Source organism: Pantherophis guttatus, chromosome 13, assembly GCF_059756535.1.
Source record: "Pantherophis guttatus breed Tessera chromosome 13, ASM5975653v1, whole genome shotgun sequence".
Taxonomy (NCBI): Eukaryota; Metazoa; Chordata; class Lepidosauria; order Squamata; family Colubridae; genus Pantherophis; species Pantherophis guttatus.
The window spans coordinates 22,119,686-22,135,138 of NC_142075.1; the positions used below are offsets into that span (position 1 = coordinate 22,119,686).

Genomic DNA, 15,453 nt, shown 5'->3' on the forward strand with positions numbered 1-15,453 from the left:
ATCCATCCATCCATCCATCCATCCATCCATCGGAATAGAGCTGGAAGAGACCTTGGAGGTCTTCTAACACCTTGCTCAAACAGGAGATCCTATACCTGTGAGGGCGAACCTATGGCACGGGTGCCACAGGTGGCACGTGGAGCCACATCTGAGGGCACACGAGCATTGCCCTAGCTCAGCTCCAGCACACACGTGTCCACTAGCCAGCTGATTTTCGGGCCTTCCGGGCCCACCGGAAGTCGAGAAATGGGCTGTTTCCGGCCTCCGGAGGGCCTCCGGGTGGGTTTGAGGAAGGCCGTTTTTGCCCTCCCCAGGCTCCTAGAAAGCCTCTGGAGGCTGGGGAGAGTGAAAAAATGGGCCCACTGTGCCATCACACACCAAAAGTGGGGGGAGCGGAGGGGAAGCACACGCATGTGCGCAAGAGGGCAGAGCACGGGTGGGCATTGAATTATGAGTGTGGGCACACATGCGCACGATCCCCCCACTCTCCCCCCCACTTTTGGCATGCGACAGCAAAAAGGTTAACCATCGCTGCCCTATGCCATTTCAGACAAGTGACTGTCCAGTCTCTTCTTAAAAACCTCCAATGGCGAAGTAGCCACAGCTTCTGAAGGCAACCTTGTTCCACTGGTTAATAACTTTTAAGAGTTGTTGTGGACTTCAGCTCTCAGAATTCCCCCGCCAGGACGTTTAAAAGTTTGAAACACACTGGATTAGACCATCATATATTACCCCTAGAAAATGTACCAAGTTAAAATACATTTGAGATGTGAAAACATGTTAAAGATCTGGAATAATGTGTTTAAAATTAAAATTATTATTATTATTATTATTAATAATAATAATAATAATGTTTAAAATGTGTGGACTTCAGCTCCCAGAATCCTGCAGCCAATTCTCTAGCCAGGGGAATGCTGGGAGTTGAAGTCTACTACCCATCTTAAAGTAGCCAAATTTGAAACACACTGAATTACACCGTCGCACCTTCGCTTTTGGAAATTTCCCAAGGTAGAATGCATTTGAGATGTGAAAGCACATTTATGATCCGGGGAAGAAAAATAAATAATATAAATAAATAAATAAATAAATAAATAAATAAATAAATAAATAAATAAATAAAATAATTCCCCGAAAATAAGACATCCCCTGATAATTATAAGCCCAATCGGGCTTTTGAGTGCATGCGCTAAAATAAGCCTTCCCCCAAAAATAAGCCCTCCCCGAAAATATTTAACCACAGAGCTGGAAATCAGGTAAGACAGCAAGAGGAGCCCCATCTTGCTCTACCTGCCCCCAAAATAATAAGACCTCCCCAAAAATAAGGCCAAATGCTTATTTCAGGGTTCAAAAAAAATAATAAGACAGGGTCTTATTTTCGGGGAAACACGGTATTTAAAATCTGTGGCCTTTGACTCCCAGAATTCCCCAGCCAGCCAGGGGAATTCTGGGATCTGAAGTCCACTTATTTTAAAAGAGCCCATGGCCCCCGACCTCCGCTCTTTCCACGGTGGCCTGAAGACATGGCTTCTTCAGCAAATCTCCTGATCTGCTGGGAGTTTTTAGTTTAACTGTTGGGGATTTTAATTGGATTATTTTAGCATTAGCTTATTGTTTGGTTGTTTTTATTATTGTGAGCCGCCCTGAGTCCTTCGGGAGAAGGGCGGCATATAAATATGAATAAAATAAATAAATAAAAAATAAATTTGAAACACAACTGGATTAAATCATTCCTATAGGAGCTTTTTTGGAAACGGACCAAGTGAAAAATCAGTTCTAGATAGAAGTGGTTGATGTGCTGAGTCAAACATTTAAGGCTTACTGAAAAAGCCCGGGGGGGAGGGAGGGATTTTCCGATTAAATTCAAATTCACTCTTAATTTGGGGCTACGGTATGTGTGCATGTGCTGCTGCTCCTTCGTGCCAACGCAGTGGTGCCCTCTTGTTCAGGAAGTTCAGGCCCTCCTTTTCCTGGCCTGGGCGTTCCCGATTGCTTCCCACTTTTGTTTCCCCGGAAAAGTCAGCAGGCACGGAGGGCAAAGGTTGGCCTTGGAGCTTCTCACGCAAATTCTGAGCAAACATCTCCCTTCCCTGTCCTCCCTTTTGCTCCAGGGCTGGACAAAAAGGAGGCTCCAGACATCTTTACCCCAGGGGTAAATAAAAAAAAATAAATAAAAAAAATCAAAGCATGAAAAAGGGGAATCTTGAAAGAGCCAGATAAGATAAACCAGAGAGATAAGGCAACGTGTGTGTTTGTGCATCGGTGAGGTGAGGGCTGTTTCTGAGCCTGTGGCTTTGCACAACCTTGATAAGACATGGCTAAACCAAAATAAACAGGCACAACTGTGGTTTTGCACAATTGTCAAGATTTGGAAACGGAGCGATTTGTGGCTCGGGTTCAGGGCTTCGAAGGAGGAGGCGTGAATCGTCACTTTTGTTTTATTTTTGAGGAGGGGGCTTCCGATTCTATTACAGTTTATCTTTCCTGTTCTGATTTCAGTCAAGGAGAATATTTGTAGGTCGAGTTGAAATGAAAGGTCCTTGGTGCTCTCTGAGCTTGCTTGTTTTCTTGCAAACATTTCATTACCCCACTAGGTAACATCATCAGTGCTAGAAGGAGGACTGTGAGGTCCTTGGTGCTCTCTGTGCTTGCTTGTTTTCTGGCAGACTTTTCATTACCCCACTAGGTAACATCATCAGTGCTAGAAAGGAGTGGGGTTTTCTGGGAGGAGGAGGAGGAGGAGGAGGAGGAGGAGGAGGAGGAGGAGGAGGAGGAGGAGGAGGACGACGATAGGAAAAATATGTAGATTTGAAACCTGAACTGTATTTATTAGGTATAATAACATCGGGAAAACGAAGAGGTGGAGATTAAGAATGTAATCTGCATGGTTAAGCAAATTAAATAACCCAGACAACATGATATTTATAAGCACTAACAAAATGTAAAGAACAGAAAATCAATAAAATCTAGAAAAAACACAACTTTCTTCTAAATTGATCTACCGACTTGCCCCCACTAGAGATGGAGAGCATATCAAGGGAATAGAGTGGGGGGGGGGGGTGTTACAATCGCCAATTGCTTGCCATAGGTTCGCCATCACGGGTATAAGGGTTTCCTGCCTAAGCAGGGGGTTGGACTAGAAGACCTCCAAGGTCCCTTCCAACTGTGTTATTCTATTCTATTCTGTTCTGTTCTGTTCTGTTCTGTTCTATTCTATTCTATTTTATTCTATTCTATACTATACTATTCTTCTATTCTATTCTATTCTTCTTTTCTTTTTTCTTTTCTTTTCTGTTCTATTCTATTCTATTCTATTCTTTTCTTTTTTCTTTTCTTTTCTGTTCTACTCTTCTATTCTATTCTACTATTCTATTCTATTCTTCTATTGTTCTGTTCTATTCTATTCTTCTATTCTATTCTTTTCTTTTTTCTTTTCTTTTCTGTTCTATTATTCTATTCTATTCTACTATTCTATTCTTCTATTCTATTCTTATTTCTATTCTATTATTATTCTATTCTATTCTATTCTATTATTCTTTTCTTTTCTATTATTCTATTCTATTATTCTATTCTATTCTACTATCCTATCCTATCCTATCCTATCCTATCCTATCCTATTCTTATATCTATTCTATTCTATTCTATTCTATTCTATTCTATTCTATTCTATTCTATTCTATTCTATTCTATTCTATTCTATTCTTCTGTTCTATTCTACTATTCTTTTCTTTGTTTTTCTTTTCTTTTCTTTTCTTTTCTTTTCTTTTCTTTTCTTTGCTTTTCTTTTCTTTTCTTTGCTTTGCTTTGCTTTGCTTTGCTTTGCTTTGCTTTGCTCTGCTCTGCTCTGCTTTGCTCTGCTTTGCTTTGCTACGCTATTCTACTCTACTCTACTCTCTATCTCAAGGGAAAGAAAAAAAATAAGCTTTCCAGGCAAAGAAAGCGCCCGGTGCCCAGACGCCGCTTTTCCCTGTGAGTAAACCCATTGACAACCAGGGAAGAATCGCGTCCCAGCATTGCACCAGTGGCGTCTGGTCCTGGGCGAAATCCAACCTGGGGAAGAAGAAGAAGAAGAAGAAGAAAAAGAAGAAGAAAAAGAAAAAGAAGAAGGGCTGTCACGTGAGGCGAAACCTCCCGGCCAATCCGAGCCCGAGGAGGGGCATATAAAGCTGGGAGCCGAGCGGGTGCTTTAAAGCCAGCCAACTTCTGCGCTCCGCTTCTCATCCCGGGCATCTCGGTCGGAGAAGCTGCTGGGCAAAAGCGGAGCCACGCCGGAGTGAAGCCGTTTTCGCCACCGGCCGGGCCAGCGAGCGAGCGAATCCCAGAGCAGGTCGGAGATCCGTGCCCCGTGGGCTGTGGGTGAACCCACGCGTGTTCCTCCTCCTGCAAATCCCTGCCTTTCAGTTAGACTCGATCCGGTGGCTTTTTTTTGGGTAAGTGCAAAGAGGGGAGCGATTTTTTTTTTTTTTTAATTTGATTTATATGCCGCCCTTCTCCGGAGACTCAGGGCGGCTTACAATGCGCTAAGCAATAGCCTTCATCCTTTTTGTATATTTTTATACAAAGTCAGCTTATTGCCCCCACAACTGGGTCCTCATTTCACCTTCCTTAGAAAGGATGGAAGGCTGAGTCGACCTTGAGCCTTGGAGAGATTCGAACCTGCAGTAATTGCAGGCAGCTGGTCTTAATAACAGGGTGCGTATACCACTGTACTATCAAGGCTCTTTTTGTTGTTCAAATGCTGCTGGCTGCCATCGCTTCTTTTATTCACAGAAATAAGGAATAGAATAATGAATAAAATCAATAAAATAAACTATAAAAGGCAGGGTCTGGATTCTCTCGGTGTCCCCCTCTCCGTTAAGAGGACGAATTCGGATTGGCACCTGTGCTGAAACGCCTGGAAGGGTCCTTTTGTAGGTGAGGGTGGGTCTCTACGGATCTGCAAATTTAGTCCTTGAATTATGACACTCGGGACCAGATGCCAGCAGTTTGCAGATCGACTCTCCCCAGGCTCAAGGTTGACTCAGCCTTCCGTCCTTCCGAGGTGGGTAAAATGAGGTGCCAGATTGTTGGGGGCAAGAGGCTGACTCTGTAAACTGCTTAGAGAGGGCTGTAAAAGCACTGTGAAGCGGTATATAAGTCTAAGTGCTATTCCTTCCTTCCTTCCTTCCTTCCTTCCTTCCTTCCTTCCTTCCTTCCCTTCCTTCCTCCCTCCCTCCCTCCCTCTCTGCCTGCCTCTTTCTTTCTTCCTGCTCTCCTAGCCTGTCTCCTTTGTCTCCTTCCTTCCTTCCTTCCTTCCTTCCTTCCTTCCTTCCTTCCTTCCTTCCTTCCTTCCCAGTGATTAGAATGCAGTATTGCAGGCTAACTCTGCCCACAGTCTGGAGTTCGATCTTGACTGGCTCAAGGTTGACTCAGCCTTCCATCCTTCCAAGGTGGGTAAAATGAGGACCCAGATTGTTGGGGGCAACAGGCTGACTGTGTAAACCGCTTAGAGTGGGCTGTAAAAGCACTATAAAGCGGCATTTAAATCTAAGTGCTATTGCTATCTTCCTTCCTTCCTTCCTTCCTTCCTTCCTTCCTTCCTTCCTTCCTTCCCTCCTTCCCATCTTTCCTCTCTCCCTCCCTTCCTCGTGCACTAGTCTGTCCTTCTTTCCTGCCTTCCCATCTTCCCTCTCTCCCTCCCTTTATCATGCTGTAGTCCTTCCTTCCTTCCTTCCTTCCTTCCTTCCTTCCTTCCTTCCTTCCCTCCTTTCTTTCCTTCCTTCCTATTGGTTAGAATGCAGCATTGCAGGCTAACTCTGCCCACTGCCAGCAGTTCAATCCTGAACGACTCAAGGTTGACTCAGCCTTCCATCCTTCCAAGGTGGGTAAAATGAGGACCCAGATTGTTGGGGGCAAGAGGCTGACTCTGTAAACCGCTTAGAGAGGGCTGTAAAGGCACTGTGAAGCGGTATATAAGTCTAAGTGCTATTGCTATCTTCCTTCCTTCCTTCCCTTCCTTCCTCCCTCCCTGCCTCCCTGCCTGCCTCTTTCTTTCTTCCTGCTCTCCTACCCTGTCTCCTTTGTCCCCTTCCTTCCTTCCTTCCTTCCTTCCTTCCTTCCTTCCTTCCTTCCTTCCTTCCTTCCTTCCCAGTGATTAGAATGCAGTATTGCAGGCTAACTCTGCCCACAGTCTGGAGTTCGATCTTGACTGGCTCAAGGTTGACTCAGCCTTCTAACCTTCCAAGGTGGGTAAAATGAGGACCCAGATTGTTGGGGGCAAGAGGCTGACTGTGTAAACCGCTTAGAGTGGGCTGTAAAAGCACTATAAAGCGGCATTTAAATCTAAGTGCTATTGCTATCTTCCTTCCTTCCTTCCTTCCTTCCTTCCTTCCTTCCTTCCCTCCTTCCCATCTTTCCTCTCTCCCTCCCTTTCTCGTGCACTAGTCTGTCCTTCTTTCCTGCCTTCCCATCTTCCCTCTCTCCCTCCCTTTATCATGCTGTAGTCCTTCCTTCCTTCCTTCCTTCCTTCCTTCCTTCCTTCCTTCCTTCCTTCCTTCCTTCCCTCCTTTCTTTCCTTCCTTCCTATTGGTTAGAATGCAGCATTGCAGGCTAACTCTGCCCACTGCCAGCAGTTCAATCCTGAACGACTCAAGGTTGACTCAGCCTTCCATCCTTCCAAGGTGGGTAAAATGAGGACCCAGATTGTTGGGGGCAAGAGGCTGACTCTGTAAACCGCTTAGAGAGGGCTGTAAAAGCACTGTGAAGCGGTATATAAGTCTAAGTGCTATTGCTATCTTCCTTCCTTCCTTCCCTTCCTTCCTCCCTCCCTGCCTCCCTGCCTGCCTCTTTCTTTCTTCCTGCTCTCCTACCCTGTCTCCTTTGTCCCCTTCCTTCCTTCCTTCCTTCCTTCCTTCCTTCCTTCCTTCCTTCCTTCCTTCCTTCCTTCCTTCCCAGTGATTAGAATGCAGTATTGCAGGCTAACTCTGCCCACAGTCTGGAGTTCGATCTTGACTGGCTCAAGGTTGACTCAGCCTTCTAACCTTCCAAGGTGGGTAAAATGAGGACCCAGATTGTTGGGGGCAAGAGGCTGACTGTGTAAACCGCTTAGAGTGGGCTGTAAAAGCACTATAAAGCGGCATTTAAATCTAAGTGCTATTGCTATCTTCCTTCCTTCCTTCCTTCCTTCCTTCCCTCCTTCCCATCTTTCCTCTCTCCCTCCCTTCCTCGTGCACTAGTCTGTCCTTCTTTCCTGCCTTCCCATCTTCCCTCTCTCCCTCCCTTTATCATGCTGTAGTCCTTCCTTCCTTCCTTCCTTCCTTCCTTCCTTCCTTCCTTCCTTCCTTCCCTCCTTTCTTTCCTTCCTTCCTATTGGTTAGAATGCAGCATTGCAGGCTAACTCTGCCCACTGCCAGCAGTTCAATCCTGAACGACTCAAGGTTGACTCAGCCTTCCATCCTTCCAAGGTGGGTAAAATGAGGACCCAGATTGTTGGGGGCAAGAGGCTGACTCTGTAAACCGCTTAGAGAGGGCTGTAAAAGCACTGTGAAGCGGTATATAAGTCTAAGTGCTATTGCTATCTTCCTTCCTTCCTTCCCTTCCTTCCTCCCTCCCTGCCTCCCTGCCTGCCTCTTTCTTTCTTCCTGCTCTCCTACCCTGTCTCCTTTGTCCCCTTCCTTCCTTCCTTCCTTCCTTCCTTCCTTCCTTCCTTCCTTCCTTCCTTCCTTCCCAGTGATTAGAATGCAGTATTGCAGGCTAACTCTGCCCACAGTCTGGAGTTCGATCTTGACTGGCTCAAGGTTGACTCAGCCTTCTAACCTTCCAAGGTGGGTAAAATGAGGACCCAGATTGTTGGGGGCAAGAGGCTGACTGTGTAAACCGCTTAGAGTGGGCTGTAAAAGCACTATAAAGCGGCATTTAAATCTAAGTGCTATTGCTATCTTCCTTCCTTCCTTCCCTCCTTCCCATCTTTCCTCTCTCCCTCCCTTCCTCGTGCACTAGTCTGTCCTTCTTTCCTGCCTTCCCATCTTCCCTCTCTCCCTCCCTTTATCATGCTGTAGTCCTTCCTTCCTTTCTTCCTTCCTTCTTTCCTTCCTTCCTTCCTTCCTTCCCTCCTTTCTTTCCTTCCTTCCTTCCTTCCTTCCTATTGGTTAGAATGCAGCATTGCAGGCTAACTCTGCCCACTGCCAGCAGTTCAATCCTGAACGACTCAAGGTTGACTCAGCCTTCCATCCTTCCAAGGTGGGTAAAATGAGGACCCAGATTGTTGAGGGCTGTAAAGCATTGTGAAGTGGTATATAAGTCTAAGTGCTATTTGCTATACATAAAAGAAGCGTTTTTGCAAAGATGAACGCAACAGAGAATAGATCTAGAAATATTAAAACTCATTCCCGTTCCTTGCTTCTTCGCTCCCCAGCAGACCATAATATTTAGGACGATGACGTCTGCCTTGATCAGAACCAGAAACATGGTCTCTGTCCCGGAAATCCTGATCGGCACTGCTGTTTTCTGCCTGCTGCTGCTTGTCCTCAAAATCCGGCAACGGATCCCAGCGGGGTTAAGGAAGCTCCGAGGGCCGAGAGGGTATCCCTTTATCGGAAACATCTTCGACCTCGGGAAAAACCCTCACCTGGCTTTGACCCGGCTGAGCCAGAAGTATGGAGACGTCATGCTCATTCATCTTGGCTCAAGACCGGTGGTGGTGCTGAGTGGGTTGGAAACCATCAAGCAAGCTCTAGTGAAGCAAGGGAGCGATTTTGCGGGACGTCCCGATCTCTACAGCTTCAAGTTCATCGGTGATGGCCAGACCTTCACCTTCGGTAGGAATTCCGAGGAAAGTTGGCGCCTTCGCCGAAAGCTGGCCCAGAATGCTCTCAAGACCTTTGGGGGCTCAACCAGCCCTAACTCCTCGACTTGCCTGCTGGAGGAACACGTCTCCAAGGAAGCAGAGTACCTGGTCATGAAATTCCAGGATCTGATGAAAGAGAAGGAGAGTTTTGAGCCCTTCCAGTACGTGGTCATCTCCGTCGTCAACGTCATCTGCGCCATGTGTTTCGGGAAGCGTTACGACCACGAGGATCAAGAACTTCTGAAGATAGTGGACATCAACAATGATTTCGGGCTGGTGGCCGCCTCTGGAAATCCGGCGGATTTCTTCCCAATCCTCCGATATCTTCCCAACCGCAGCATGGAAGTCTTCAAAGATCTCAACTGGAGATTCAACGCGCTGATGCGGAAGCTGGTGGAAGAACATTACGAGGGCTTTGACAAGGTGTGTTGATTCAATTCAATCCAAGTCAAATCTTTATTGTCAGAGTACAACAGGTGTACTGTGAGATTGGCTGAGCCACCCTTCGTGTCAGCGTGGAAGCTTCCGGTGATAATATGGCTTCCATGTTAGTTTTTTAATTGAAGTTGGGTTCTTCTGGAACGCTGACACTTCGTGCACCCCACTCCCCAACACAATACAAACAGAGATAGGTTTCAGTAGGTTCTGACCAGTTCTGGAGAACCGGTAACGGAAATTTTGAGTAGTTCGTAGAACCGGTAGTAAACATTCTGACTGGCCCCACCCCCATCAATTCTCTGCCTCCCGAGTCCCAACTGACTGGGAGGAAATGGGGATTTTGAAGTAACCTTCCCTTGGATTGGGGTGGGAATGGAGATTTTACAGTATCCTTCCCCTGGAGTGGGGTGAGAATGGAGATTTTGCAGTATCCTTCCCCTGGAGTCACTGTTAGTGGCTAAGACACTGAGCTTGTCAATCAGAAAGGTCGGCAGTTCGAATCCCTAGTACAGGTCTCCTGCGTGAGCAGGGGGTTGGGCTAGATGACCTCTAAGGTCCCTTCCAACTCTGTTACTGTTAACCAATACTCAGTGAGAACGACTCCTAATGACCTCCTAGTTCCAGAAAAATGTTTGGCACGTGGTCATCAAAATAATAACATTGATTCCTTCATGAAATTGAGAGTTGTGTGGGCTGGAAGTTGGTGTGACATCATCTGTCCTTCTGGTCTGTATTGTAGAATAACATCCGAGATATCACGGACTCCCTCATCAGCTTCTGCCAGGATAAAAAAACGAACGTAAATGCCAACGATGCTCTTAAGGACCAGAACATTGTTGGTATCGTCAACGAACTCTTTGGAGCTGGTAAGAAACCCTTCCCCTACAATGCAAGCTCCTTGTTCTTCTTCCCACGACGATTTCAGTACTATCTACTTAACAAGAACAATACACGAGCAAATAATAGATACAAACTCAAGGTAAACCGTTCCAAACTCAATTGCAGAAAATACGACTTCTGTAACAGAGTGGTCAATGCCTGGAATGCACTACCTTAAAGTTTTGGGGGTTTGGGGAAGAAACTATAGAGTCAGGTAGTGCATTCCAGGCATTGACCACTCTGTTACAGAAGTCATATTTTCTGCAATTGAGTTTGGAGCGGTTTACCTTGAGTTTGTATCTATTATTTGCCTGTGTACTGTTGTGGTTGAAGCCGACTCCACCCCGCAAGGGATTAAAAGAAGATGATTTGGAGATCTTTGAGATCAGTGTTTCTCATCCTGGGCCACTGGAAGGTATGTGGACTTCATCTCCCAGAATTCTGGGATTTGAAGACCATATATTTCTGTGGAATCGGGATCGTAGAAACACCCAGGAGCATAGAAGAGTTCAGAGGCAGATGCATAAATAAATGTCTTAAACGTCTTTATTCATATGATAAATCATATTAACTATGTACAACAGAGATCAAGTCTCTGAAAAGAGAGAGATGGAGAGAGAGAAGGAGAGAGCGAGAGAGGTGGAAAAGGTTGGAGGGGGTTTTATACTCAGGGTAAGCCCCTCCTTTCCACATAGGGGTGGAGACACTCTCTGCCTCCACTGGTGTCTATATGACACATGTGCCAATGGCTTACAAATACTTGACAATTTCCAAGTGGCCCAGGGTTGAGAAATACTGCTTTGGATGCCGTTTGATTACGGGATTTCAGGCTAAAAAGCCTTTGGCAACTTGCAAAACCGATGCCATTCCCTCAAGCCACTTTCTGACCATGCTTGATTAGATTCTCCAAACTGAGCTAAGGCATGGTGGCTTAGCAGAACGTTTGAAGCCAGGTAGCCTCACTGCCTTTGAGGAGTTAGCATTAAATTAAAACATTTCTATTCCAACAAGCTGGTCTGGCCTAACTCTCCCTTTTTAATTGGCTTTTAAACTGGCTTTTAAATTGGGTTTTAAACCTCTTTAGATAAATTTGGATGTTTTTAATCTTTGAGCCTAAATTACTTAATCTGTTTCTTAATAGTTTTTAACTTCTATATGTATTTGTATTTATTATGGCTGTTCACCGCCCTGAGTCCTTCGGGAGTAGGTCGGTATACAAATATGAAAAATAAATAAATAAATAAATAAAATAAATATGGCTCACATGCTCCACGGTTAAACGAAAGCATTTCACATCATCCAAGGAACCCAGTCCCAATCGGCAATTCTACGTTTGATGCTTAAGTGCTTTCCCCCCCCTCCCTTTTTTTTTTTTTCCTTTTTGTGTCTGTTCAGGATTTGATACCGTCACGACTGCTCTGTCCTGGTGCCTTCTCTATCTGGTGACTTACCCAGAAATCCAGAAGAGAATTCAAGAAGAACTAGGTAAATCCAAATCTGTTGACTTTTAAAAGAGCTTTATTTTGCTGGGGGTGCTCCTTGGCACCCTGACATTCCCTTTCCAAGAGTGGCTTTCCATCTATCTTCTGTTCTTATTTATTTACTTATTTGTATCCCGCTCGTATTATTATTATTTTTTTTACAAATAACCCAAGGCGGTGAATATATCCAACCGGTGGTGAAATCCAATTTTTTTTTACAACCGGTTCTCTGGGCGTGGTTTGGTGGGCATGGCTTGGTGGGCGTGGTAGGGGAAGGATACTGCAAAATCCCCATTCCCACCCCATTCCAGGGGAAGGATACCGCAAAATCCCCATTCCCACCCCATTCCAGGGGAAGGATATTGCAAAATCCCCATTCCCACCCCACTCTGATGGCCAGCCAGAGGTGGTATTTGTCGGTTCTCCATACTACTCAAAATTTCCGCTACCGGTTCTCCAGAACTTGTTGGATTTCACACCTGTATCCAACACACCTCTTATTCCAAAGTTATCTAGCTGGCTTTCGTGAGACTTGAACTCACCGTCTCCTCTTTAAGCGCGGTCACCAGTAGACCAAACTGACTCTTATTTCTGTTTTTCTCCTGACCCACAGACCAAATCATTGGAAGGGAAAGGACCCCCAAGCAATCGGACCGTGCCATGCTCCCTTACTCTGAAGCTTTTATGTATGAGATGTTCAGGCATTCATCCTTCATTCCCTTCACAATCCCACATTGGTAAGATTGAACTGGCTGGAGAGTAATTTACGTTAGAAAATCAGAGCTCACTAGGACACAAAGGAGTTGGCAAGTGATCCAGGATCATCTGAGGTATCTTGAGATACCACCATCACTTTTGAGGGCGTTTTTTTCCCCCAGTGTTTGGAACAAATACTGTATTTTTGTGGGGCATGGCTTGGTGGGCGTGGCAAGAGAAGGATACTGCAAAATCCCCATTCCCTCCCCACTCCTGGGGGAAGGATATTGCAAAATCCCCATTCCCACCCCACTCCTGGGGGAAGGATATTGCAAAATCCCTATTCCCTCCCCACTCCTGGGGGGAAGGATATTGCAAAATCTCCACTCTCACCGCGCTCTGGGGCCAGCCGGAGGTGGCATTTGCTGGTTCTCTGAAGTACTCCTTTTTTTTTTTTAATTGATTTATATGCCGCCCTTCTCCGGAGACTCAGGGCGGCTTACAGTGCGTTAAGCAATAGCCTTCATACTTTTGTATATTTTATACAAAGTCAGCTTATTGCCCCCACAAACTGGGTCCTCAATTTACCTACCTTAGAAAGGATGGAAGGCTGAGTCAACCTTGAGCCTGGCAAGATTCGAACTTACTTTAATTGCAGACAGCTGGTGTTAAATTACAGTGCCTTGTCTGCAGAGCTATCCAAATTTCTGCTACGAGTTCTTCCGAACCTGCTGGATTTCACCCCTGCTCCAGGGTTGCAGAAAATATTATTAGTGACTAGCAGGAGAGAGTAGTTTGCCAATAGCTAGACCTGCTATGTGCTTAACTTCCATGTTTTTAAAAAAAGTTTATTCAATCTTATCAAAAGAACCCACTGTATTCATGCGGTTCTATTAATAGTAGTCAGTCTGTTACCGCAAATATTTGTTTTCTCTTTAGCACCACCAGGGACACAGCTCTGAATGGCTTCTATATTCCTAACGATACCTGCGTGTTTGTGAACCAATGGCAGGTCAACCATGATCCGTAAGTATTGCCAAGAATAGCTCTATAACTACCTGCCAAGGCAAGCAAGATAATAGAATTCTACATGCAATGGATCAAAATCTGGATTGCATTTAGGGTCATGCAGCGCCTTAGATGTCATTCGGACACGGCTGCTTTAAAGGGTTGTATGTTTTATGTTGGTTTTGTTTTATTAAATTTATATACCGCCCTACTCCCGAAGGACTCAGGGCGGTGAACAGGCACAGAATAAAATACATCAATACAAAAGTTAGAAACAATTTAAAACCAAATTAAATAATTTAGCCCAAGACAATTAAAACTCCCAATAATTTAAAACAAATTAAAATTTCAGTTTAAAAATTTAAAAGAAAGGGGAGAAAATTGTAGTAAGGTTGTAGTAAGGGCTACTAGGATACCACTGCACATTTAAAAGACCCACCTTTGTGGAACTGAATCAGAGATTTTCCTCATCCGGGCCTTCCCCAGCTTCCAGGACTGGCCCATGTTCTTCCTCAGCCTCATCGCTGGCCGACTCCTCTGCCAGCTCCGCAGGCTGCTGGCGGACCACAGCTGACATCTTCACAAAACCCTTAGTAGGAGTGTCCACATAGGTTATTACAGAAGGAGCAGGCTGGCAATTTGGGAAGTCATGTAGTAGTTGCTTTAATCCGGATAGCCGAAAGATGTTGGAACATAGTGCTTTCTCCTAATTGTTCTGCCCCAGCTCCAGATTCCTGAGGATATTGACACACACCAACGGTCCTTATCAAATTTATTAAGTAGCAAGAATAAACCAAAGTCCGGCAAAGGTTGGCAACCAGCCCAGAAAACAAGATACGATAAGACTTTTCCAAAAATGATAATTACAAGTTGTTTCCAGCAAGAAACTTACTAACGGCTTGTGACTTAAATAGGCTAAGGGAGTGGCCAATTATCCTCTAGCTTTACTCTCGAGGAGACCTCCTCCTCTTGAGTAGCCACTCCTGCCTTTTGGCAGCCCTGTATGCTTGAGCATTGAGAAGAGACTCCTCCACTTCACTCTCTTCACTTGAAGGAGCCTCTGGAGGTTCTGAAGGCCCTGGCTGAGTGTCTCTGCCTCTGGCACCACATCCTCTTCAGCCTCCTCGCTGCCAGACGCGAGCGCCGGTTGCATCGGCTGCTGGCGTGACACCACACCAGCCTCCTCGTCGTCGGGATCAGCCATGATCCGCGCAGGCCGCTGGTGGGCCACAACACTAATCTGCTTTGAGGGATTCAAAAAGAGATAACCTAGAATGGTGTGTTTGCTTTTTTTTCCCCCAGGAAACTTTGGAACGAGCCTTCTGTTTTCAACCCGGAACGATTTCTTACGACCGACGGGACAGGAATAAACCGAGCGGAATGTGAAAAAGTGATGACTTTTAGCTTGGGGCGAAGGCAATGCATTGGGCAGAGCATTGCAAAACAGGAGGTGTTCCTGTTTCTGACCACTTTGGTGCAAAAACTGGAATTCACTCTGTCTGACACAGAGATGATGGATGCAACCCCGCAGTATGGCCTGACCATGAAGTACAAGAAATGCGAACACTTCCGGGTCAAACCCCGTTTCTAGCATGGGAAATCCGGAAAGAACAGAAGCTGACCCTTTGTCCAGGAAGGGGGACGAGGGGTTACTTATTCTGATTTGTTGTTTGGTTTTGGAGTGGCTCAGCTACTTACAATGATGTTACTAGCTTGCTGAAAATATATATATATATATATATATATATATATATATATATATATATATATATATATATATATATATATATATATACAGTATATGGGGAATTTATATCTCAGGGATAATCTCATAAGGTCTTTAATTAACACAGAACATCCTTTGAATTGTCTCAGGACGTAAATCGATCTAAACAGGCGCTGAATTTGAACCTTGAATAATCCCATGTATTTGTGATGGACAGTTCACATTGAATGGAAGTGTCTTTCCAATGTGGAGTTATTTCATGACAAAAATCACAAGTGTAAAACTATAGCAGGTAGAGCTGAGAAGCGCAATGATGAATTGTTACAGTTGGGAGGGCTAGCCGAAAAGCCACCCCGAGGCATTTCTAAAATTCCCGCGCTGATATTGGAACGCAGACAGGATTT

At 45.2% G+C, this 15,453-nt stretch overlaps 1 protein-coding gene across 1 annotated transcript; it reads left to right on the forward strand.

The window, feature by feature from the left end:
• Positions 1-8,365: 8,365 nt before the first annotated feature.
• Positions 8,366-15,039, forward strand: CYP1A1 (cytochrome P450 family 1 subfamily A member 1). Its single transcript, XM_087878104.1, has 6 exons — positions 8,366-9,244; positions 9,999-10,125; positions 11,534-11,623; positions 12,233-12,356; positions 13,255-13,341; positions 14,626-15,039. The coding sequence occupies exons 1-6, from the start codon at positions 8,411-8,413 to the stop codon at positions 14,912-14,914; spliced, it is 1,551 nt and encodes a 516-aa protein (XP_087734230.1). The 5' UTR covers positions 8,366-8,410; the 3' UTR covers positions 14,915-15,039.
• The last annotated feature ends 414 nt before the right edge of the window (positions 15,040-15,453 follow it).

Bases quoted from the DNA above. Each gene is read 5' to 3' on its own strand.
- CYP1A1 (XM_087878104.1), top strand. From the start codon at position 8,411: ATGACGTCTGCCTTGATCAGAACCAGAAACATGGTCTCTGTCCCGGAA. The intron at 9,245-9,998 runs GTGTGTTGATTC...TCTGTATTGTAG, and splicing joins ATTACGAGGGCTTTGACAAG to AATAACATCCGAGATATCAC. The intron at 12,357-13,254 runs GTAAGATTGAAC...TTTTCTCTTTAG, and splicing joins CCCTTCACAATCCCACATTG to CACCACCAGGGACACAGCTC.